Here is a 26254-nt window from a genome sequence, read left to right as displayed (position 1 = left end):
TCCTGTCTGGGTTTCTGATTTTGCCACGGTATTTCTCAATGTCGTTCTTTTTTACAAAGTCAACCACAGGAATGGTGAAAAAAGCCATAACTGCCCTTTCGTCAGCACCACACCTGGTAAATGATGACTTTTTACATTTAATGGCCATACCTTCAGTACAGATATGTACCGTGACAAAACAAGCTATTTTTGTCTGAGATTTAGCTTGACGTTACCTTCTTTAATGTGGTCATAAGGGATTTAAATTAAAAAGTAACTTCACTCACAAATCACATCTCAGCTTAAATACACACAACTGCAACAATTAGTTGGTTTCTCTGCAGCACATCTCTGAGGGCTGATCAAGTCAATTCAAATATAAACACAAAATGCTTTTGTAAAGTTGAACGATGTCCTGTGTCCAGAGCCTGTATTAGGCAGGCCCGATCATTCCCGGGTTTTCACAATCTGCACTGATGCAGGATAGAAGGAGATTGGTGCTTTGCTGAGCCAGTTAAATGAGCGGGGAGGAACACCCAATCACAGACCTGAGTTGCAGCTACTTATATAGGAAATGGCTTATTCAGCAACAGAAAAAGAATATTTCAACATTACCCGGACACTGCAGAAGCCACTACCACTGTTACACAGGATTACATTTACTGTGTATACTGACAACAATGGCTTACAGTCAATTTGTGATGAAAAGTGTTTCTGTTGTGACAGGACATCTCCCTGCAAGGATGCCACAGTCATACAACATGATCATACAACATGATCATACAACAAGGTCTTACTACATTGTCATGGTTCCTGTAATGAGATCACTGATGCACTGTCTTGATGAGAATAAGCAGGTTTTCAATCATCCTGATTGCCGTCTCAATGTGCACACGAGTGTTGAATTTGGAAGGTGGGGAGGATGATGTGACAAAAATGAAGAATGCGTCTGAAAAAACTTGTTGGTCACATGGTTCTAAATGCCTTAATGCATTTTGTTAGAATTTACTTGAGCAAAGGCTTTGCCAATCATGGAAATAAATTCATCAACTAACCCCTTTCTTTCTGTTTTTTCTGTATTTGCTATTCTAATTCTCAGTGTTTTCCTTCCATTACAGGAGCCACAACTGCACCTTTCACCACACGTGGTAAATATTTTCTTTACATTTATCTTCAGAACAAGTGGTTGGGACCAGAATGAAAATATTGTCTACGAGCTTTACTCATAGAAATGACATCACATATTGTTGGAACAATTACTCACTTTGTCTTGCCATTAATCTTTTGTGTGGAACCTTATGGAACGCTGTCTCGATGTCCGTATAAATAACAGGCTGGGAGACTGCGATACCTGCTTTCTCCCGGCATATTGGTCGCCTAGGAACAAGGAAACTCCCATCCTGGGAGTTCTGTAAAACAACAACTTATATTTACATAGCACCTTTAATGTAACAAAACGTCCAAAGGCTCGTCACGGGAGTGTTATCAGAAAAATTAAATTTGACTGCGAGCCGAATTAGGAGATGACCAAAAGCTTGGTCGATGAAGTAGGTTTTAAGGAGTGTCTTAAAGCAGGAAGGAAAGGTAGAGAGGCGGAGAGGTCTAGGGAAATGGTTCCAGAGCTCAGGCCCTAGGCAACAGAAGGCACGGCCACCAATGGTTGAGCGGTTATAATCAGGGATGCTCAAGAGGGCAGCATTTGACGAGCGCAGTTATCTCGGGGTGGGGGGGGTGCGGTTGTGGGGCTGAAGGAGGTTACATAGATAGGGAGGGGCGAGGCCTTGGAGGGATTTGAAAACAAGGATGAGAATTTTGAAATCGAGGCATTGCTTAACCGGGAGCCAATGGAGGTCAGTGAGCACAGGGGTGATGGGTGAACGGGACTTGGTGCGAGTTTGGACACTGGCAGCAGATTTTTGGATGAACTCAAGTTTACATTGGGTAGAATGTGGGCGGCCAGCCAGGAGAGCATTGGAATAGTCATGTCTAGAGGTAACAGAGGCATGGATGAGGATTTCAGCAGCAGATGAGCTGAGGCAGAGGCGGAGATGGGCAATGGCACGGAATTGGAAATAGGTGGTCTTAGTTCTGCGGATTTATGGTCGATCAAATCTAGGTGACAATTCCAACAACTCTTATACTGGTGGAAATGATGTCCTGAATGTAAGGGCCATTTATTAGTTGTATTCTCTCGCCGCTAAAATAATTTTATTGAGTCGACATAGAAGTGAATAGATTTAATTTTCGCAATTTTTGTGCTCGGCTATGTGCAGCAGGAAAGTAAGTTTTTAAACCTGATACAGACTCAGAGCCTCAGCGTGCAGTGTAACAGGTTGAAATGTTTTTCCTGCTCTATAGAAACTACATCACCAGAAGTGACACCGATTATCACTACGTCTACCACCAGCTACATACCTGGTAAGTGATAGCGGTTTTATACCTTGCACCAAGTCTGTCTCCACAAGTGGATTGTTTCTAACTCCATGTGGTCTGTCATTGAGTAGGTAACAAAACACGGCTTTCATTTTTACATCACAAATTTTCCTCTCCAATTGTTTGCTTTGGAAATGTTTGTATCTCTGCTCACTATGTTGTAACTTATAGGGCCGCTTTTAGGAAATTGTGCTCCTGACATAACGTTTAGTGGAACGGTTGCAAATCAGGAATTTAACACCAAGTGACGGATTATTTTGCGATGTGCATTAATTTCCACGCCAATATTCCTGTTAGGTGAACCCGACAAGCAAAGCTCCAAGCAACGAGTGTGTATTATATATATTCTTATTAAATAACATGTTTTCATTTATTTGTCACTCAATATCAACACTGAGGTTGTAAAACCATTTCAAGGATTTTGAGAAAGTCATGTAGCTGATCCATCTCACCCCACCATACAGATTCCGCTGCAAAACCTAGCAGGCTATTCCTCACCATTCCCAGCACGGTGGCATAGTGGTTAGCACTGTTGCCTCACAGCGCCAGGGACCCGGGTTCGAATCCGGCCTCGGGCGACTGTCTGTGTGGAGTTTGCACATTCTCCCCGTGTTTGCGTGGGTTTCCTCCGGGTGCTCCGGTTTCCTCCCACAGTCCAAAGATGTGCAGGTTAGGTTGATTGGCTATGATAAATTGACCCTTAGTGTTAGGGGGATTAAATACGTGGGGTTACAGGATAGGGTGGGATATGTGTTGGTGTAGGGGTTACGGGGATCGGGTGGGATATGTGTCGGTGCAGGCTCGATGGGCCGAAATGGCCTCTATCTGCACTGTGGGGTTTCTGTGATTCTGTGATCCCTAGTACAGGGCTCGCCAGTTTTTGTTTCAATGCCCGCTAGAAAAATCGAGTGGTGCGGACTCTGGGTAGTCGGTTCTTTCTTAGAATTTCATCTCCCCTCTCCCGTCCCATTGTCGGCAGATGTAAATTGCCCCTCGATCTTTCAAATGATCAGTGGAATACTAGCATGAAGAAAATAACCTGATGATAGATCTGTCATGCAGACAAATGTCAACATTATAATCGTGAAATTGTGTTACTAGAATGTGATAAAGTATCTCACAAGTCTGTACGAAAATGCCATCAAACCTAGAATAGCTGATATGTGTTCACAAAGTTCTGGGCTAGCATAGGACTCTTCTGTATTATAAGCCAATATTCTGTCCACACACATCAAGAAAGTAACTGATGCAGATGTTGGCATGGCCAGCAGGTTAATATCTCTTCCCAATGAATAGAAGCAGCAGCAGGGCATGTGTCTGAATATTGTGGTGAAGGTCCCTGCCATAATATTTAAATGACAGGACCTCCCACTGACTTACATACGCTGGTCAGGTCAGCTGTGGAGGGCCCTGGGAGGTGTGACCCTGGTATAATCACCAAGACTGCTGCTCAAGTATTTTCAGAGCCACTGTTGATCTGGGAACTCGGGTCAATATGGATCTGTCCATTGTAAGCAGTTTCCACTGGACATTGAAAACTAAAATTCCAGGAACTCCATTAACAGCACGATCAAATCTATCTGACAATTCCAGCCACTCTTATACTTGATGAAATTATGTCCTGAATGTAAGGGCCATTATATGGTTGTATTCTCTCTCTGCTAAAATAATTTTATTGAGAGACTCAGATAGAAGTGAATAGATTACAGTTTTGTTATTTTTGTGCTCGGCTATGTGCAGCAGGAAAGTAAGTTTTTAAACCTGATACAGACTCAGAGCCTCAGCGTGCAGTGTAACAAGTTGAAATGTTTTTCCTGCTCTATAGAAATTACATCACCAGAAGTGACACCGATTATCACTACGTCTACCACCAGCTACATGCCTGGTAAGTGACAGCAGTTTTATACCTTGCACCAAGTCTGTCTCCACAAGTGGATTGTTTCTAACTCCATGTGGTCTGTCATTGAGTAGGTAACAAAAAACGGCTTTCATTGTTACATCACAAATTTTCCTTTCCAATTGTTTGCTTTGGAAATGTTTGTATCTCTGCTCATTATGTTGTAACTTATAGGGCCGCTTTTAGGAAATTGTGCTCCTGACATAACGTTTAGTGGAACGGTTGCAAATCAGGAATTTATATTAACAATTAACATATTAACAATGGCCACTTGGGTGAGGTACCAGAGAGTGGCCGATGCCCGTTGAAGTGTATGCCAGCAGGGAGGCAATGCCTTGAGGGGCAGGGAGGGAGGGAAATTGTGTAAACAGGAGGAAGAATAAAAGAGTATCATGCACACAATACAGAAAAAATCTTTATTTTGTCCTTCCGAAAAAATTTCAACCTATTTTGTTTTGGTTTTCAACCTTACAACCAACACCAAAAGGGACCAAATACTGAACACATCTTCAATGTGAGCTCATGAAACCTGGAACTAGAGTTAGATATTTTGACACTTTGGCCTGGATTTTAGCCCAGAAGTGAGTTCTGTGCCGGGGGGCTGTTGTGAGGTCAGGAAACCCTGAAGAACGGGTTTCTCGAATGTCCTAACTGCAGGGCTCCTACGAACATATGAATTAGGAGCAGGAGTAGGCCACTCGGCCCCTCGAGCCTGCTCCGCCATTCAATAAGATCATGGCTGATCCGATTACTCCACATTCCCGCCTACCCCCGATAACTTTTCACCCCTTTGTTTATCAAGAATCTATCTACCTCTGCCTTAAAAATATTCAAAGACTCTGCTTCCACCACCCTCTGAGGAAGAGAGTTCCAAAGACTCATGACCCTCTGTGAGAAAAAATTTCTCCTCGTCTGTCTTAAATGGGCGACGCCTTATTTTTAAACGCTAGTTCTAGATTCTCTCACAAGAGGAAACATCCTCTCCACATCCTCCCTGTCCAGACCCCTCAGGATCTTATATGTTTCAATCAAGTCACCTCTTATTCTTCTAAACTCCAGCGGATACAAGCCTAGACTGTCCAACCTTTCCTCATAAGACAACCGCCCATTCCAGGTATTGGTCTAGTAAACCTTCTCTGAATTGCTTCCAATGCATTTACATCCTTCCTTAAATAAGAAGACCAATACTGTACAAAGTACTTCAGATGTGGTCTCACCAATGCCCTGTATAACTGAAGCATAACCTCCCTACTTTTGTATTCAATTCCCCTCGCAATAAACAATAACATTCTATTAGCTTTCCTAATTACTTGCTGTACCTGCATAGTAACCTTTTGTGATTCATGCACTAGGACACCCAGATCCCTCTGCATCTCAGAGCTCTGCAACCTCTCACCATTTAGATAATATGCTTCTTTTTTATTCTTCCTGCCAAAATGGACAACTTCACATTTTCCCACATTATACTCCATTTGGCAGATCTTTGCCCACTCACTTAACTTATCTATATCCCTTTGTAGCCTCCTTATGTCCTCTTCACAATTTACTTTCCTACCTATCTTTGTGTCATCAGCAAATTTAGCAACGATACCTTCAGTCCCTTCATCCAAGTCATTTACATACAGCACTGATCCCTTTGGCACACCACTCATTACATCTTGCCAATCAGAAAATGACCCACTTATGCCTACTCTCTGTTTCCTGTTAGCTAGCCAATCTTCTATCCACGCCAATATGTTACCCCCTACAACATGAGCTTTTATTTTCCGCAATAACCTTTGATGTGGCACCTTATCAAATGCCTTCTGGAAATCTAAGTACAGTACATCCACCAGTTCCCCTTTATCCACAGCACGTTACTTCTTAAAAGAACTCCAATAAATTGGTTAAGCATGATTTCCCTTGCACAAAACCGTGTTGACTCTGCCTGATTAATTTGAACTTTTCTAAATGCCCTGCTATAACGTCTTTAATAATAGCTTCTAACATCTTCCCTATGACAGATGCTAAGCTAACTGGCCTGTAGTTTCCTGCTTTCTGGCTCCCTCCCTTTTTGAATAAAGGAGTTACATTCGCTATTTTCCAATCTAATGGAACCTTCCCCGAATCTAGCAAATTTTGGAAAATTAAAACCAACACATCAACTATCTCACTAGCCACTTCTTTTAAGACCCTAGGATGAAGTCCATCAGCACCCGAGGACTTGTCAGCCCGCAGCTCCAACAATTTGCTCAGTACCACTTCCCTGGTGATTATAATTATCTTGAGTTCCTCCCTCCCTTCCATTTCCTGATTTACAGCTATTTCCTGGATGTTACTTGTATCCTCTATAGTGAAGACCGATGCAAAATATCTGTTCAATTCAACTGCCATCTCCTTATTTTCCATTATTAATTCCCCAGACTCACTTTTTATAGGACCAATGCTCACTTTGTTAACTCTCCTTTTATAAATATCTATAGAAACTCTTAATATCTGTTTTTATATTTCTAGCTAGCTTTCTCTCGTACTCTAATTTTTCTCTCCTTGTTAATCTTTTAGTCATTCTTTGCTGTTTTTTATATTCTGTCCAATCCTCTGACCTGCCACCCATCTTTGTGCAATTATATGCTTTTTCTTTAAGTTTAATACTATCTTTAACTTTTTTAGTTAACCACGGATGGTGGGTCCTCCCCTTGGAATTTTTCTTTCTTGTTGGAATGTATATATTCTGTGTATTTTGAAATATCCCCTTAAATGTCTGCCACTGCAACACTATTGACCTATTTCTTAACCTACTTTGCCAGTTCACTTTAGCTAGCTCTGCTTTCATGCCCTCATGATTGCCCTTATTAAGTTTAAAATACTGGTCTTGGTCCCACTCTTCTCTCTCTCTCAAACTGAATGTAAAATTCAATCATATTATGATCGCTGCTACCTAGGTGCGCCTTCACTATGAGGTCATTAATTAATCCTATCTCGTTGCACAATACCAGGTCCAGTATAGCCTGCTCTCTGGTCAGCTCCAGAATGTGCTGTTGTAAGAAACTGTCCCAAAATCATTCCATGAACTCCTCATCTATGCTACCTTTGCCCATCTGATTTTTCCAGTCTATATGCAGATTAAAATCCCCCACGATTATTGCTGTACCCTTCTGACAAGCTCCCATTATTTCTTCCTTTATACTCCATCCTACCATGTGGTTACTGTAATGATCAGTAACATGTCATTCTAGAATGGTACACTAGGTGGAGCTGTATGTATATAAGAGTGGGCTACCCACGATGCACTAGGCTACCCACAAGGCAGTAGTCAAGATGGATGCTGTACAGAAGTCCATATGGCATGAATAAAGTGACTAGCTAGAAGCTAGCTATTCATAATGAAAACGTCTAGTTATTTATGAACATAACATGGTACCAGGATTGGTAAAATCTGCTGAAAATTGTGAAACGCGACATGGAGACTTTGAAGCCACCGGAGGATTTGAAACTCACGGGGAATGTCGACTGCAATTGGCGGTCTTTCAAACAACAATTCGAACTCTACATTGCTGCCATCAGATTCGGTATGAAGCCAGACGCAAGGAAAATAGCGTTGCTGCTCACGGTTGCAGGCCCGCAGGCAATAGAGGTATTTAAAACGTTTGTATTTGATCCAGAGCAGGACAGAAAAAAATTGGACGATGTGCTAAAGAAATTTAATAGACATTGTTCTCCCAAAAAGAATGAAACCTATGAGAGGTACGTGTTCTGTTCACGGACACAGCAGCAAAATGAGACTTTTGATAGCTTTAAGACCGATCTGAAACTGAAAGCACAGACATGTAATTTCTCTGAACTGAAATCATCCTTGATTCGTGACCAGATTGTGTTTGGTATTCATGATAAAAAGGTCAGGGAACGTCTGTTGAGAGAAACCGAACTAACAGTGGAAAATGCTGTGAAAATATGCCAAGCCAGTGCGCTAGCTCAAAAGCACACGAAGACTTTCAGTGAAATTAATACTAATGCAATTGTAGTAAGTGATAGTGCTGCTGTCGGTGCTGTGTCCTACAAAGGGACGAAACGTGGGCAAAACGGAAATGAAAAGCAATTGGAGGAAGGAATTTTTAATTGTAAACGCTGTGGTTACAAACACCAGTCACGACAATGCCCAGCGTTTGGAAAAATGTGCACAAAATGTCATGGAAAGAATCACTTTGCCAAACAATGCTTTTCAAAAGTAAAAACTAAGAAAGGGCAACGAGTTAATGTGATTGAGGACACTGATTTCAGTGAGACATTTTCTGTAGGAATGGTGTCATGTGACAATATCAAAAAGGATACAGAACATGTGCAGCCCTCAGGAATGGACAATGCTGAACATAAAGTTAATGCAGTAAAAGAGGACAAATGGATGATCCCACTGCAGGTAAATGGAGCATTAGTTACATTGAAACTAGACACTGGTGCAAAAGCAAACTTAATCAGTATGAGTGACATTAAAAATATGAAAGAAAAGCCCAAAATACAGAAAAAGTCAGTACTACTGAAGGACTATAATGGACAGAAAATAGATAGCTTAGGTGTATGCAGACTTAAAGTGACAGTCAAATACAAAGTGCATCATCTCATGTTTTCTGTTGTGGCTGAAGGACTTGATTCACTACTAGGTGACAAAGCTTGTGAGGACTTAGAACTGGTCAAGCGAGTCTACCGTATAAACTGTGCCATTAGCAGACCAGATGAATCAGTGGATTCTGTAGTGAGTAATTTCCAGGATGTGTTCAAAGGATTTGGAGTTCGACCATTCACTTACAAGATCCAGCTAAAGGAGGATGTTCAGCCAGTGGTACATGCTCCACGGAGAGTTCCAGCACCCCTGTGTGACCGGCTCAAGAAAGAACTGGACAGAATGACCACACTAGGAGTCATCAGGAAAGTCGAAGAGCCAACAGACTGGGTTAACTCCATGGTATGTATAAAGAAAAAGAACAATGATCTAAGAATATGCATGGATCCAAAGGACTTAAATGCAAACATGAAACGTGAACCCTACCAGATTCCCAAGCGAGAAGAAATCACCAGTGAAATGTCAGGTGCCAGATACTTCACAAAGCTCGATGCCTCACAAGGATTTTGGCAACTAAAACTGGATGAAGAAAGCACCAAATACTGTACCTTCAACACACCATTTGGCAGGTATTGTTTCCTCAGAATGCCTTTCGGGATAATATCTGCATCTGAAATCTTTCATAGAGAGATGGAACACATAATTGAAGGTCTGGAAGGAGTTCGGGTCTATGTTGATGACATCATCATCTGGGGCTCCACACTGAAAGAACACAATGAGCGACTGACCAAAGTGCTACAGAGCATATGCCGGAATGGACTGAAGCTCAACAAAGCCAAGTGTCAGTTTGGCATCCAGGAAGTCACTTTCCTAGGAGATAATCTATCTGGTAAAGGAATAGAGCCAGATATGGAAAAAGTAAACGCCATACTCAACATGCCCCGACCCATTGACAAAAAAGGAGTGCTACGCATCATGGGGATGATAAACTTCATTGGAAAGTTCATTCCTAACTTGTCAGCCAAGACAGCCTGTCTGCGAGACCTGCTACATAAAACAAATGAGTTCGCATGGACAGAAAGACATGAAGATGAGTGGATGAACCTCAAAACAGTGCTGACAACCACACCTGTACTCACCTTCTTTGACCCAACAAAGAGAATCAAAGTGTCAACGGATGCATCAAGAGATGGCCTAGGCGCAGTCTTGCTACAAGCAGAGGGTGAAGATTGGAAGCTTGTTGCCTATGCCTTCAGGTCTATGCCTGATTCTGAGTGTTGATATGCCCAGATTGAAAAGGAATGTCTAGGCTTGGTAGTTGGACTAGAAAAGTTCCATGGCTACATATATGGATTTCCACCTTCACAGTTGAGACAGACCACAGCCCATTGGTTGCCATCATAAAAAAGAACCTGAATGAGATGTCTCCAAGGATTCAACGACTCATGATGAAGCTGCAAAGATATGACTTTGAACTGACCTACACACCAGGCAAACACACAGTGTTAGCAGATGCACTATCCCGAGCACCCACAATGAGTTATGTGAGCTCTACTGAAGAAGACGTGGATGTTCATGTGAGTATGGTCACTGCTGCGCTGCCCATGTCAGACACAAAATCAAAGCAAATAGCAGAAGAAACAGTAAAAGATACAGTGTTACAAACAATAATAGAGAACATTCATCATGGTTGGCCAAAAGGTTCCTGTCCAAAGTATTATCACATAAGGTAAGAATTGAGTGTCGCAAGTTGACTGTTACTAAAAAGAATAGTCATTCCACAGGCTCTACTTCAAGACATGCTCAAAAGGATTCATGAGGGACACCTCGGAATTGAAAAATGCAAAAGGAGAGCAAGAGACACTGTTTATTGGCCTGGCATAAATAAGGACATTGAGAACATGATCGGCGAATGTGAGACATGTCAGAAACACCAAAACAAACAAACAAAGGAACCAATGATAGTAGCTGACTTACCAACAGCACCATGGCAAAAGGTTGGTATGGACCTTTTTCATTTGAATGGTAAAGAATATCGAATGGTGATTGACTACTATTCTAACTATCCTGAGATGGCGCTGATCTCAAGCACATCAGCAAGCAGTGTCATAATGCATGTTAAATCCATCATCGCCAGACATGGAATTCCCAGGATTGCCGTTAGCGACAATGGTCCATGCTTCAACTGTAAGGAGTGGCAACAGTTTGCAGCACAGTATGACTTTCAGCACATCACATCCAGTCCTTTGTATGCTCAGTCGAATGGTAAGGCAGAGAAAGGCATTCAAGTTCTCAAACAGCTACTGAAGAAAGCGACAGAAAGCAAGTCTGATCCTTATCTCACCCTGCTGAGCTACCAAGCCTCACCTTTAGACTTTGGTTCTTCACCTGCTGAACTCCTAATGGCTCGCAAGTTGCGTACTATGCTACCCTGCTACCACAGAAACCACAGAAACCCCACAGTGCAAATAGAGGCCATTTCGGCCTATCGAGCCTGCACCGACACATATCCCACCCGATCCCCGTAACTCCTACACCAACACATATCCCACCCTATCCCCGTAACCCCACGTTTTTGCTGTGCAAAGAAAAGCAGAGTAAGGAACTGAGACAGAGACTTCAACTGTTAAAGCTGAAACAGAAATCATACTATGACAAGTCATCCAAAACTCTGAAACCATTGGCAAGGGATGATGTTGTCAGGATTGAGGATCCAGATGCATGGAACAGGAAAGCTACAGCTCTTGAGGAAGTAGGACCAAGGTCATACACTGTTAGAACTGAGGAAGGACAGATTCTCAGGAGGCACCGCCGTTCCTGCCTAAAAACACAAGAGACTATCCAAGAGCAAATTGATGACAATGCCGCAATGAATCTTGTCAATCACCACCAGAACAGTCTAACACAAACACACATACAGGCTCTCATGAAAACACATCAGACTTACCTGTGCTGAGAAGATCCACACGTGAAGTAAAAAAGCCTGATAGACTTAATCTTTGAGTATAACGTAAAGCTTTGAAAATGTGTTGACTGTTGTGAAAATGTTTATGTTTATAGAGCACTAACAAAAGTGTTACTGATATCATCTTTATCGTGTTTCTTGAAAGTTGATTGATATTGATTTTGTTTAACCTCAAAGAAAGGGGGATGTAATGATCAGTAACATGTCATTCTAGAATGGTACACTAGGTGGAGCTGTATGTATATAAGAGTGGGCTACCCACGATGCACTAGGCTACCCACAAGGCAGTAGTCAAGATGGATGCTGCACAGAAGTCCACATGGCATGAATAAAGTGACTAGCTAGAAGCTAGCTGTTCATAATGAAAACGACTAGTTATTAATGAACATAACAGTTACTGTTAGGGGGCCTGTACACCACTCCCACAAGTGACTTCTTGCCTTTATTATTTCTCATCTCTACCCAAACCGCTTCTACATCCTGGTTTCCTGAACTTAGGTTATCCCTCTCTATTGTGCTAATACCATCATTAATTAACAGAGCCATCCCTCCACCTTTTCCCACCTTCCTGTCCTTCCTAAATGTCATGTACCCTTCAATATTTAGGTCCCAATCTATGTCATCCTGCAGCCATGTTTCTGTAATGGCTATCCTATCATATTTATTTATTTCTAAATGCGCTATCAGTTCATCTGTTTTGTTTCAAATGCTACGTGCATTCAGATGCAGAGCCTTTAGTTTGGTCCTTTTATTATTTTTGTAACCTCTAGCCTTATCTGTTGATTTACTCTTAGATTAGTACTCTCTGTCCCTTCCTGTCACGGTCTGTTTATCATTTCCCATATTAATACCTTTCTCTATTGCCTTGTCTCTAATCTTTGAATGACCACATCTTCCCAAATTTGATCCCATGCCTGCAATATTTAGTTTAATGCCCTCTCTACCACCCTAATTATATGACTCGTCAGAACACTGGCCCCAGCATGGTTCAGGTGAAGACCGTCCCAATGATACAGATCCCACTTTACCCAGTACTGGTGCCAGTGCCCCAGGAATTGAAACCCATTTCTCCCACACCAGGCTTTGAGCCACGCATTCATCTCTCTAATTTTATTTACCCTATGCCAATTTGCTCGTGGCTCAGGTAATAATGCAGACATTATTACCCTTGAGGTTCTACGTTTTAATTTAGCCCCCAGCTGCTCATACTCTCTCAGCAGAACCTCGTTCCTAGTTCTACCTATGTCATTGGTACCTACATGGACCACGACCACTGGCTCCTCCCCCTCCCACTGCAAGTTCCTCTCCAGCCCCGAGCAGATGTCCCAAACCCTGGCACTGGGCAGGCAACACAGCTGTCTGGACTCTCGCTCTTGGACGCAGAGAACTGTATCTATCCCCCTGACTATGCTATCCCCAATTACCACTACATTCCTATTAACTCCCCCCGCTTGAATGGCTTCCTCTACCTCAGTGCCATGGTCAGTTTGCTCATCCACCCTGCAGCCACTGCTTTAATCCATACAGGCCGCAAGAACCTCAAACCTGTTGGACAATTGTAAAGGCTGAGGCTCCTCCACCTCCTGGGTCCCCATACCTGCCTCACTCGCAGTCACATCCTCCTGTCCCTGACCACTGACCAAATCAGAAGACCCTATCCTAAGGGGTGTGACTGCCTCCTGGAATAAAGTGTCCAGGTAACTTTCCTCCTCCCTGATGCATTGCAGAGTCCGCAGCTTGGCCTCCAGCTCATCAACTCTTAGGCCGAAGCTCCTCAAGTAGAGATGCGAGAAGCAATCTGTCAATGGTGTGATAGGTTGTACTAATAAGGTGAGACTAGATGGCGATTTTGCTGCCAACACTTGCAGCCTGTAGAAAGCTAAATGTGTGCTGGAAATGCAGATAGCAACAGCTTCTACCTGAGGAAAGTGACCAGCTGAGAGGTGGGAGCTTTTATAATACATTTCATGCTATCATCTAATCAGCTGGATCAATGGCCACTCAACTCCCGCCTCAGGCTGACAGAGTGATTCCTGAGCTGCTTGAATCCCATGGGCAGCCAGGGAAATTTAAAAGCTAGGCTGAAAAAGGCGCTTAAGGGTCTGACAACAAGGTGGTAATGATTTGAATTAGGTCCCCCGCCTTTGCTGGTCAGGTTGCTGCTACACCGGCAAATGCGCCCGAGGGAAAGGCATGTGGGGGTGGGATGGCGGTGGGTTCCCGACCCACTGCAACTTATTTCAAATTTCCCACCCGACCCGATTCTGATCTGCACGGACCCCAGAATTACAGCCATCATGTTTACAATAGTTTAATTTTAAATATATTTATTGAACCATTTATCTGTACTTGTTAACATCCCTCAAGATTAAGAGACATCTGGTAAATATAAACAACTGCTACACCAACCGTACAAATGCCCAGATAAGGGCATGTTTTTCTGATTTCACAACTTGAGATTTAACACACGTGTACGAAATACATTTATCTGTGGGATCAACCCATTTTTCTCCTTCCTAGAAATGAAACATGCAAATAATAATAAATAACCAAACTGATCTTTCACAAACAAATTAAAATAACATTTCTATTTAGCGCCATAGGGATTTCACTGGTCTACACTTGGGGATCACCTGAGTGCAGAGAATATTGGAAAATCAGAAGCTTTCTTTACAGGTGGATACTCTCACCCTCCTGATTGTCCAATATTCACCAAATCCAGGTGATCCAGGGCCCCTGGGTGCAGATCCAGCAAAATCTCCCGGCATCAGTTCTTCTGGTGAGATGACATAGTGAGAGATTTTCTACCATTAATCTTAGTAAAAATGCTTAAAAATAAGAAGTTGGTTTCACATTAGACAAACCATACCAATGATTTAGGAAGTAATGTACTTTTAAATCTTAAAATGCACTCAATCTAAGTTATGACTGGGACTCAAATAGAAAAGTCTTTACTCGGTTTTACTCTGTGAATAGAAATTTTCAGGACTGGATTTTACTCTGTGTCTTACTCTGTCAATAGCTGGATAAGGCAGCCAGTAGAGGTAACTACACACAAATTATTTTTTTGTAAAACAAAACCTGCCAAAAGCAGGAGACTTCCATGACTATCATGGAGATTAATTTCTTGCATGCAAATGTTCAGCTTTGGGTGATATTTTTGAATGGTTTAGTTGATGTCTGTCCATTTGGAGGAAGAGTATTGCTTTTGAAGGTGAACCATGAGACACTTTGCAAAAGTCAAAGTTGTTAACCATGTGCAGTTGTAATGCCAACACCTTTGTCTGACAGCGGGAACAAGAGTCAGGTTACTTTGTAATGAATAAACAAATGGACCACATGACCCTATTTAATGATTTAGAAGCCTAATATATATAATAGCTGCTGCAGTGTATGTGTATATATATATAGTGTCACAGATAAAAACAGGACTACTTTATCGAGCTCAAATGGGGAAAATGCACAAAATCTTCACCACTGACCCTCATCAAAATACAAACCCCGCTGTTTCAACTCTGACCTTGGCTCGCTGCTGTACTGTGCACCTTTCACACACATCCACAGGGAAATAACTAACCATCGGTGTGGAAATGTATATCACTGGTTATTAGAAATGTAAAGCAATTTTAGTTTTCCAAAATAAGGAACTAAATGTTCTTGTACAAAGTCAAGTGATGGTAGTAATGAGAAAATGCCCAGTTTGGAGTATACTTCCGGAAAAGGAAGAACTAATGCACTGACTTGTGGTAGGGGAACCAATAGAGCACGGGAGACCCTCTATCAGTGAGATTCTTGATCAATACCCATGGCAGGGAAGCATGGGCTGAGGGTGCATCTTGCTAGGTTAGGATTTTTTAAGGTTGATTTAGAATTGTCTTTCCTGTATATTGTAGACATCTGACTTAGTACTTTATGTAAAAGTCCAGCCCTGGAAGACACCATAAAACAGCAATTGTACGTGGTCTATTGTATAGATTGAACTTGATGCGCTGAATGGACTTTTTCTGGTTGTGTACTTCCTTATAGCCTTGCATTGGAGTTCTAGTGGCTATTTGCTGCTATAGAAGTCTATGTAACTGTGTGCAAAGGGTGGTGGGAGCTGGAGCTGTGGTCTTGGTTGCAATTATATTACGAAAGGGTAGGTGAGAAACAGCATGAGTTCAAGGTGCTGTTGTGGTTCCTGGTGTGCTACATGGATGGTAGAAGACAGATTTACCAAGAAATTATAACATGAAAATGGGCCATTCAGCTGGTGGGCCATTTGGATGCAACACAATCGAGGAATAATGTCCTCAACGTTGTAATTGTAAAAATAACTGCAGGTCATAAATTCAAGGTAATAAAATAGCTATGAGAATTTTTTGTGATATGGTGGTCTACAATCTATTAAGCTACTGGCATCATCAGTGTAACAATATGGAAGTGATGTACATGTATCAGTAAATGAACACTTACATCTCTGGGATTTCCTGAATTATCAATGCAACCTGTAAAAATGAGGGATACAACCTTACTATTCGTGCATTATATTTCCACAAGTAACAAACTGACTTAATTGTTAATTAAATATGTATTGCATTAATTAAAGGCTTACTATCGATCAGGTAGTTCATGCCGTATTTAACTTTAAAAAAATAAAGCAACTTACATGAACTAACGCATGTAGTCTTGTTTTCAGAAAGCATCATTCCTTCTGGACAAAAGCAGCCTTCTGACAGAGGGTACAATGTCTGGCCATGGATCAGCGTGCTTAAAATGAAGTTTAATTATTTTTTTAAATGAACCCAGCATATCAACATCCTATTAAACTAACAGATCTCCAATGGCATTGCTCATGGTGGGTCTTGTGTTCTGCTGGTGGGTTGGAGTCAAGGAGGGAGGCACTTCACCACTGAAAGTATTGGGGAGGAAAGTGGTGACATATGCTCAGGCAGTGAAGTAAGTACTTGTAATTGGATCTTCAAAAACATATAAATAATGTTTTCCTTACCCACTATAGGTATATGTGTGTACCCCTCACATGCCATAGTTACATAGCAAAATCTATGCATGCATCATAGGGGAGCAGCTCTTTACCCAGAGTGTCAAATAGGCAGACTGTGTAATTTCACTGCCCTAGTAAAAGTCATATTTGTATGTCGGGTACGTACACCATCGATATATTTCCTCACTGGCAAACACAAATGGCGACCTAAAGTGTAACCAAATCCAGGGCATTTCCTCTGGCATTTCAGTTTTTTCAAGTTAAATATAAAAGACACAGATTTCTTTTTAAAATGTTTTTCTGAGAAATAGTTTGGGTGCATAATTCCTTAACTGTGCTACTAAAACTGTGATCATACATGTGTATTTTTTCAAAATGCAATTGAAGACACTTTTTGATCCAAATTTTAAAATTGAAACCTTTACAATGCCTGAGTGCCATCAACTTTTGATCTTTGCCTCATCAGCCAGTTCCCTCAGTACATCCCCGACGGTATAAAATACTTACTTATTCTCACAGCGATCATTATCCTGACGTTCACAAGGCTTATAAATGAATCCTTCAGGGCAGGTATAATCTTGAAAAGCAAACAAAAATGTGAGGTGTGGAAATGTATAGCATTAAAGTATTCCTATAACTATCAGCCAGGAACTAAACAATCACAGTTTGCTAGCATGATCATGAATAAATTGTGAAACACAATAATGGTATTTCTAAACTTTAATTACAGTGTGTGAATGGTAATAAATAAGAACATAATAACATAAGGAATAGGAGCAGGAGTAGGCCAATCGGCCCCTCGAGCCTACTCCACCATTCAATAAGATCATGGCTGATCCAATCTTGTCCTCAACATCACTTTCCTGCTGTCTCCCCATACCCCTTGACTCCCTTGTTGTTCAAATGTCTGTCAATCATATATTCAATGACTCCGCCTCCACAGCTCACTGGGGTAGAGAATTCCAAAGATTCACAACCCTCTGAGAGAAGAAATTCCTCCTCATCTCCGTCTTAAATGAGCGGCCCCTTATTCTGAAACTATGACCCTAGTTCTAGATTCCCCCACGAGGGGAAACATCCTCTCAGCATCCACCCGGTCAATCCCCCTCAGAATCTTAGATGTTTAATTAAGACCACCTCTCATTCTTCTAAACTCCAATGAGTATAGACCCAACCTGCTCAACCTTTCCTCATACATCAAACCCTTCATCCCAGGAATCAACCTCGTGAACCTTCTCTGCACTGCCTCCAATGCAAGTATATCCTTCCTTAAATATGGAGACCAAAACTGTACACAGTACACCAGGTGTGGTCTCACCAGCGCCCTGTAAAGTTGCATCAAAACTTCCCTACTTTTATACTCCATACCCCTTGCAATAAAGGCCAACATTCCATTAGCCTTCCTGATTACTTGCTGTACCTGCATGCTAAGTTTTTGTGTTTCATGTACTAGGACCCCCAGATCCCTTTGTACCGTAGCATTTTGTCGTCTCATCCATTTAAATAATAATTTGCTTTTTCATTCTTCCTTCCAAAGTGGATAACCTCACATTTTCCCACATTATACTCCATCTGCCAAATTCTTGCCCACTCACTGAACCTATCTATATCCCTTTGCAGACTCTTTGGGCTCGATTTTGTCAATGGGGAGCTTTTGGAGGCGGGACTCCCACTTTTTGGGTTGTAGTCCCGCCTCCATCGACTTGTGGCCAACCCATGCTATTTGTTCCTGCCCCCTGATTCTGCAATTTTCCCACCACTCCCGCCTCCAAACCGGCCTCCTCAGGGCTTGGAAAATCGAGTCCTTTGTGTCCTCCTCACAACTTGCTAACCCACCTATCTTTGTATCATCAGCAAATTTGGCTACAGTACACTCGGTCCCTTCATCCAAGTCATTAATATAGATTGTAAATAGTTGAGGCCCCAGCCCCGATCCCTGTGGCACCCCACTAGTTACAGATTGCCAACCGGAAAATAACCCATTTATCCCGACTCTCTGTTTTCTGTTAGTTAGCCACTCCCCTATCCATGCCAATATATTACTCCCAACCCCGTGCGCTCTTATCTTGTGCAGTAACCTTTATGTGGCACCTTATCGAATGCCTTCTGGAAATCCAGATACACGACATCTACTGGTTCCTCTTTATCCACCCTGTTTGTTACATCCTCAAAGAACTCTACAAATTTGTCAAACACGATTTCCCTTTCATAAAACCAAGTTGACTGTGCTTGATTGTCCTTTGATTTTATAAATGTCCTGCTATTACCTCCTTAATAATGGATTCCAGCATTTTCCCAATGACAGATGTTAGGCTAACTGGCCTATAGTTTCCTGCTTTCTGTCTCCCTCCTTTCTTGAACAGTGGCGTTACATTTGCAGTTTTCCAATCTGCTGGGACCTCTCCAGAATCTAGGGAATTTTGGTACATTACAACCAACGCATCCACTATCTCTGCAGCCGCTTCTTTTAAGACCCTAGGATGCAGGCCATCAGGTCCAGGGGACTGGTCAGTCTTTAGCCCCATTAGTTTGCCTCGTACTTTTTCTCTAGTGATAGTCATTGTTTTAAGTTTCTCCCTCCCTATAGCCCCTTGATTATCTATTATTATTGGGATATGTGAAGACTGATCTAAAATAATTGTTTAGAGTATCTGCCATTTCTCTATTTCCCATTATTAATTCCCCAGTCTCATCCTCTAAGGGACCAATGTTTACTTTAGCTACTCTCTTCCTTTTTATATACCTGTAGAAGCTCTTACTGTCTGTTTTTATATTACTTGCTAGTTTACTCTCATACTCTATCTTCTCCCTCTTCATAATTTTTTAGTCATCCAATATCCTATCATTAATCATAAAATATCCTATCTTGTCATTTGAATATTTTATTTATTATATAATTTAATCTTTAATTATATCATAGGTAACCCTTTCTGGGCTTCTTCTGCTATAGTGCACCAATGTCTGCAAGTTTCTAACCTTTAGTGGAAGACCTTTAGCTGAAGCACAGAGCTTTGTGTACATGAGGAATTCAGGCATGCGCACCCCATGATTTTCCACCCATTAAAATTAATGGCTGGAAAACTGTGGGAGCTGCGTATTCAAATTCCAATATGCACTCCTGGTGTAGAAAGTTGTGTGTTGGGAATGTAAGAGATGACAATTTACCCTATGATGCACTCTGGTGTTAAGAGATTCTGCCAGCAATAATAAACTTAATCACCATAACACAGATCTGAAATGCTCAACTCCCAACCACCTCGATACAGCAATTTTGGAATGTTTGCGGAGTAGGGCAGATTTATGAAATGCTCATCCAAAATGGGGTTTGTGTTTTCATTTGAAATGTAAATACTGTGAGCACCAGCATCACTTAACATTCTGGAGTTTAAAGAACATCAAGAGTCTCTGCTTATGGCCCTCAATTTTGGTCTCCCCCACAAGTGGAAACACTCTCTCTGTGTCTACCCTAGTAAACCCCTTCATAATCTAAAAGACCTCTATCAGCTCACCCCTCAGTCTTCTGTTTTCTAGAGAAAAGAGCCCCGGCCTGTTCAATCTTTCCTGATAGGTATAACCTCTCGGTTCATGATTATAGATTTATGATACTTACTACAGTATCCATTTGAAAAGTTTCTCCAGTCAACGCAAATGTCACGATCTTTACAAGCAATGGCAAAAGCATTTAGGCTGGAACAGTCAAATTTTGGGGAATTTGTATTGCAATGGTCAAACAGACAAGAGTTGTAATAGTGGTCAAGGTCTTCGTGATTTTGATTCCTGCAATCTTCAAATGGTCTATGTGGTGGAAAATAAAAATATTTAAAGAGACAATTAAAGTACAAGGACATTTGTTCTCCCAGAATGATAATTATAGCAATAATAAACCCTAAACTACATCACACTGCAGGTTAAATTTCCCTTTTGAACATTGGTAAATATGCCGACCAATTGAATGGTGCATTTCATATGGTTGCTGGTAACCCTCCCAGCTTAAAATATTCAAATGCTGGTATTCCAGTGACCTTCACACCACAAAATATCTCATCTCCGAGTAGTAATTGTGTTATGAATGGGGATGAGATTCAAAAACCTAAGTATATTTTTCATAGTTGTCCTTTTTGTTCTCTGTGTTAAGTACTATTTAAATATATGTCTGGAGTTCTTGCTTGCTGAGAACAAGACTCCCGCTACAGTTTTTCTTTACCAATTTTTCCCCTCCACTATAGGTGCTGATTATAGCCCAAGGTATGGTTCATCAAGTGCGAATCACATGGCAGCACCCCACCCAAATGGGTAATCTTCATGCATGAATCTAGCCAGTGAGAGAATGTTTTATCTTGGAGGCATCACAGCCAAATGCGATTCTCTCATCAACAGATGTCAACATTACACACTAGCTTGTAGGAGTCACTCCTGATTTGAATGGGAGCAAGACACTTAGTTGGACTATCTCCTCCCAAGTGTAGGGAATCTGAGGCCAAATACAGGACCCCTAATAACAGCCCAGCTGAGGTCAACTACCTTAGCACAGATTGCAAATTGAGCCAAAGACTTTCTGGTTTACATGGCTCAGTTAAATGTTCAAAAGGAGTTGGGCCTTTTTAATCACTGCTGACATTAAAAAATAAAATATAATTTGACTTTAATAACTATATTCTGTCCCTTCAGCAGTAAGGCATTACAATCAATATTATCAGCGGCAAAATATTTTTACCTACCAAATGGACTTTCTAACCCATTTGGGGAAATGATAGCATGGTAAGAAGTATCACAACTTAATATGTATATTTTTGCTGATTCAAATTTTCTGAAAATAATAATTTATGCCCATAATAGACAAACATTATTTAGTATTGTAAACTGGTTATTAATCCTGACCCTGACAATGTACAGGAAATTGAAATTAAAGAACGTCTGTGACCAAAATGATTAAACTTAACATGATCTGGAATTCAGGTATATTAAAGAACAGGAGCCCGAGATGTAACTTAAAAGGTGGTAAATTTAACAAAATGAGGAAACAATTAAGCAAATGAATTGGAAAAGGATATTTAACAACACTTCAGTAGGGACCCTAATGCAAAGCACGACCTATAGCTAGTAGGAGCATATCAGCTGATTTTTTTGATGTAATACAAATGGACCTGAATCCTGATACAGCTCATAATTAGAAGCACCTAAAGAGATTTGACATTAAACTGAATTTTGAGCAACAGGATCAGCTGCACTAACAGTTAAAGCTGGAGCATTGAGTGCTCTAGTTAATACTCCAGCTCATCCAGTATTGGAGTTTAACTCTGTCAAGTGTGCCTTGACGGATAAGTGAGACAGCAGCTTCTGAAGTACAAAATACCCAAGCACAAACCAGTCTGCCTTACACTATATACATTCATGTTTCTAGTATAGGTTTGGAAACATTTCTTTGCTACAATGCAATAGTTATCCATTCATGTATATTTAGAGTTCTGATTGTTGCTACAACTGCATTAACAGGAATTCATCTGTAAATTACATTTTAATAGTTCATTATAATTTACTTCCTTGTGTTTATTTGGATAGAATTAAAATATGAAAGGAGAAATTCACATACTTTCCCAAAAGTAGGTCACACACTGTGTCTGCTGGATGGCATGTTGGAGGGGGAGAAGGTGGTCCAGGACAAAATAAATTTGTAGGAGTTAATTGGCAATATGGCTTATTAGGGTCATAAACCTTCCAGTCATTTGCAGTAATGTGGCAGCAGTCTGGGGGCATTATTTCCCCATCCCTTTTCATGCACTCATCAACTGCATTATCGAAGCAAAAGCCTTTCAGAAAAAGAAAATCTTTTGTCAGTTAGAAATATCTGTGGTGGTTCTGACAGAAATTGCTTATTATCAACATCCTTACTAATACAGTGAATAATGAAATTTTAGCGGTTTACAACCGCACAATTCTTATTTAATCTTTCATAATATAATTAGGGTTGAAGCCGTAAATTACACATACCACACTGTCCTTGAGTGTTATTCAGAAAGTTTTTTTGTGATAATCTAATTCGAAAGGAATCTCCAAAAGCAATTATGTTTGCTTGAATACTGGGGATAGAAATATGTATATTCTGATGCATGGAGTGTATGTTAATTCCATTCAAACTGTAGGGGACAGTCACACCATCTCCATCAAAAGTTATCTGTAAAGGTGAACAATGTGTTAACATTCTTAAATAACTCGAGAATTTCAGTATAAACAGCACATAATATCTTCTGGTAATTGAAACATGTACTGCTGCATGTATTCTATCTTGCTCTAAGTTCTGCTCACCCATCAACTCTATCCTTGCTGACTTACATTGGTTCGTCATCACCCGGTGCCTTCAATTTAAAATATTCATCTTAGCTTTTAAATCCCTCCATGGCTTTGTCTCATCCTCTCTCTACATTTCCCCAACCCCCACCCCTCCGAAAGCTTCGCTCCTCCATCTCTGCCCTTTTGTGCATCACCCCCTTCCGTCGCCCCCACTGTTGGTGACATAGCCTTCAGCCACCTGGGCCCTACTCTCTTAAAATCCCTCCCTAAACTTCTCCAATTCTCAATCTCCATATACTCCTTTAAAAGCCTCCTCCTTAAAACCCATCTTTTTGACCAAGTTTCTGGTCATTCCTCCTTTCCTGGTTTGGCATCCATTTTCCATATGCCTATTTGTGATGCGTCATGAACCATATTTTACATTAAAGGGTCTATAAATGCTGATTGTTGTTTAGTAGTATTGTACTTACCAGGGGATTGTGCCCAGTTGTAATAGTTACAACACTTCCATTGTAAAACATGATTATCCCTCTTGCACAAGACATGGGCAGGTCAGATACACAAAAATAATTATCTACTAGAACTGATAAATTGTATTTTGGAACTCGTTCTTCGACAAGAATATAGGTGCAATTATCAAAGAAATCATACTGTGTACCACCAAATGTGAGATAGTGCAGGTCTCCCCATACTTGACATTGACCTGGAAGATAATAAAGTTTGGGGTAAAAACAGACTAGTTAACAATTCAAAAAGTGTATTAAATAACAGTAATCAATTGAAAAGATGAATGATACTTACAGAAACAATCCCACTTCTCACAACCATTTTCACCGAGAATCCTTGAAGATTGCTGACAGGTGGGTTTAGGATCCAGTACACATGGAGTGGTTGTCTGGACTGTGGTACTAGGTGTTGTCTGGACTGTGGTACTTGAGCTGGTTGGTGTTGTCTGGACTGTGGTACTAAATGTTGTCTGGACTGTGGTACTAGGTGTTGTCTGGACTGTGGTACTAGGTGTTGTCTGGACTGTGGTACTAGGTGTTGTCTGGGCTGTGGTACTAGGTGTTGTCTGGACTGTGGTACTAAATGTTGTCTGGACTGTGGTACTTGTGCTTGTAGATGTTGTCTGGGCTGTGGTAATAGGTGTTGTCTGGACTGTGGTACTAGATGTTGTCTGGACTGTGGTACTAGGTGTTGTCTGGACTGTGGTACTAGGTATTGTCTGGGCTGTGGTACTAGGTGTTGTCTGGACTGTGGTGCTAGGTGTTGTCTGGACTGTGGTACTAGGTATTGTCTGGGCTGTGGTGCTAGGTGTTGTCTGGACTGTGGTACTAAGTGTTGTCTGGACTGTGGTACTAGCTGTTGTCTGGACTGTGGTACTAGATGTTGTTTGGGCTGTGGTACTAGGTGTTGTCTGGGCTGTGGTACTAGGTGTTGTCTGGACTGTGGTACGAGGTGTTGTCTGGACTGTGGTACTAGGTGTTGTCTGGACTGTGGTACTAGGTGTTGTCTGGACTGTGGTACTAGGTGTTGTCTGGACTGTGGTACTAGGTGTTGTCTGGACTGTGGTACTAGGTGTTGTCTGGATTGTGGTACTAGGTGTTGTCTGGACTGTGGTACTAGGTGTTGTCTGGACTGTGGTACTAGCTGTTGTCTGGACTGTGGTACTAAGTGTTGTCTGGACTGTGGTACTAGGTGTTGCCTGGACTGTGGTACTAGGTGTTGTCTGGACTGTGGTACTAGGTGTTGTCTGGACTGTGGTACTAGATGTTGTTTGGGCTGTGGTACTAGGTGTTGTCTGGGCTGTGGTACTAGGTGTTGTCTGGGCTGTGGTACTAAGTGTTGTCTGGACTGTGGTACTAGGTGTTGTCTGGGCTGTGGTACTAGGTGTTGTCTGGACTGTGGTACTAGGTGTTGTCTGGACTGTGGTACTAGGTGTTGTCTGGACTGTGGTACTAGGTGTTGTCTGGACTGTGGTACTAGGTGTTGTCTGGACTGTGGTACTAGGTGTTGTCTGGACTGTGGTACTAGGTGTTGTCTGGACTGTGGTACTAGGTGTTGTCTGGATTGTGGTACTAGGTGTTGTCTGGACTGTGGTACTAGGTGTTGTCTGGACTGTGGTACTAGCTGTTGTCTGGACTGTGGTACTAAGTGTTGTCTGGACTGTGGTACTAGGTGTTGCCTGGACTGTGGTACTAGGTGTTGTCTGGACTGTGGTACTAGGTGTTGTCTGGACTGTGGTACTAGATGTTGTTTGGGCTGTGGTACTAGGTGTTGTCTGGGCTGTGGTACTAGGTGTTGTCTGGGCTGTGGTACTAAGTGTTGTCTGGACTGTGGTACTAGGTGTTGTTTGGGCTGTGGTACTAGGTGTTGTCTGGACTGTGGTACTAGGTGTTGTCTGGTCTGTGGAACTAGGTGTTGACTGGGCTGTGGTACTAGGTGTTGTCTGGACTGTGGTACTAGGTGTTGTCTGGACTGTGGCACTAGGTGTTGTCTGGACTGTGGTACTAGGTGTTGTCTGGGCTGTGGTACTAGGTGTTGTCTGGGCTGTGGTACTAGGTGTTGTCTGGGCTGTAGTACTAGGTGTTGTCTGGACTGTGGTACTAGGTGTTGTCTGGACTGTGGTACTAGGTGTTGTCTGGGCTGTGGTACTAGGTGTTGTCTGGGCTGTGGTACTAGGTGTTGTCTGGACTGTGGTACTAGATGTCTGAACTGTGGTACTTGTGGTACTAGGTGTTGTCTGGACTGTGGTAGTAAGTGTTGTCTGGGTTGTGGTACTTGTGCTTGTAGGTGTTGACTGGAGTGTGGTACGTGTTCTGGTAGGTATTGTCTGGACTGTGGTACTTGTGTTTGTAGATATTGTCTGGGCTGTGGTACTAGGTGTTGTCTGGGCTGTGGTACTAGGTGTTGTCTGGGCTGTGGTACTAGGTGTTGTCTGGGCTGTGGTACTAGGTGTTGTCTGGACTGTGGTACTTGTGCTTGTAGGTGTTGACTGGAGTGTGGTACGTGTTCTGGTAGGTATTGTCTGGACTGTGGTACTTGTGTTTGTAGATATTGTCTGGGCTGTGGTACTAGGTGTTGTCTGGGATGTGGTACTAGGTATTGTCTGGACTGTGGTACTAGGTGTTGTCTGGGCTGTGGAACTAGATGCTGTCAGGACTGTGGTAGTAA

At 41.8% G+C, this 26254-nt stretch overlaps 1 protein-coding gene and 1 long non-coding RNA gene across 2 annotated transcripts in view; both read right to left on the bottom strand.

Annotated features, from left to right (window-relative positions):
- Positions 1-14243: 14243 nt before the first annotated feature.
- Positions 14244-16551, bottom strand: LOC147105633 (uncharacterized). The gene is made up of 3 exons (XR_015081539.1): positions 16457-16551; positions 16264-16295; positions 14244-14324 (listed from the first exon to the last, which is right to left on the bottom strand). It is a non-coding gene; the product is annotated as an uncharacterized LOC147105633 (long non-coding RNA).
- Positions 16552-17295: 744 nt separating this feature from the next.
- LOC147105632 (uncharacterized) overlaps positions 17296-26254 on the bottom strand; it is an 89334-nt gene continuing 80375 nt past the window's right edge. Inside the window, exons 18-23 of the mRNA XM_086010931.1 lie at positions 23882-26233; positions 23551-23783; positions 22781-22964; positions 22383-22599; positions 20403-20587; positions 17296-17369 (exon numbers count right to left, since the gene is read on the bottom strand). Of these exons, the coding sequence (XP_085867057.1) occupies positions 17296-17369; positions 20403-20587; positions 22383-22599; positions 22781-22964; positions 23551-23783; positions 23882-26233 (3245 nt within the window). The remainder of the gene's footprint in view (positions 17370-20402; positions 20588-22382; positions 22600-22780; positions 22965-23550; positions 23784-23881; positions 26234-26254) is intronic.

Source organism: Somniosus microcephalus, chromosome 17, assembly GCF_052327205.1.
Source record: "Somniosus microcephalus isolate GS21.2 chromosome 17, FLI_Smic_1.0, whole genome shotgun sequence".
NCBI classification, from domain to species: Eukaryota; Metazoa; Chordata; class Chondrichthyes; order Squaliformes; family Somniosidae; genus Somniosus; species Somniosus microcephalus.
The sequence above is the reverse complement of the archived record's forward strand: the minus strand, read 5'-3'. Positions and strand labels throughout refer to the sequence as shown.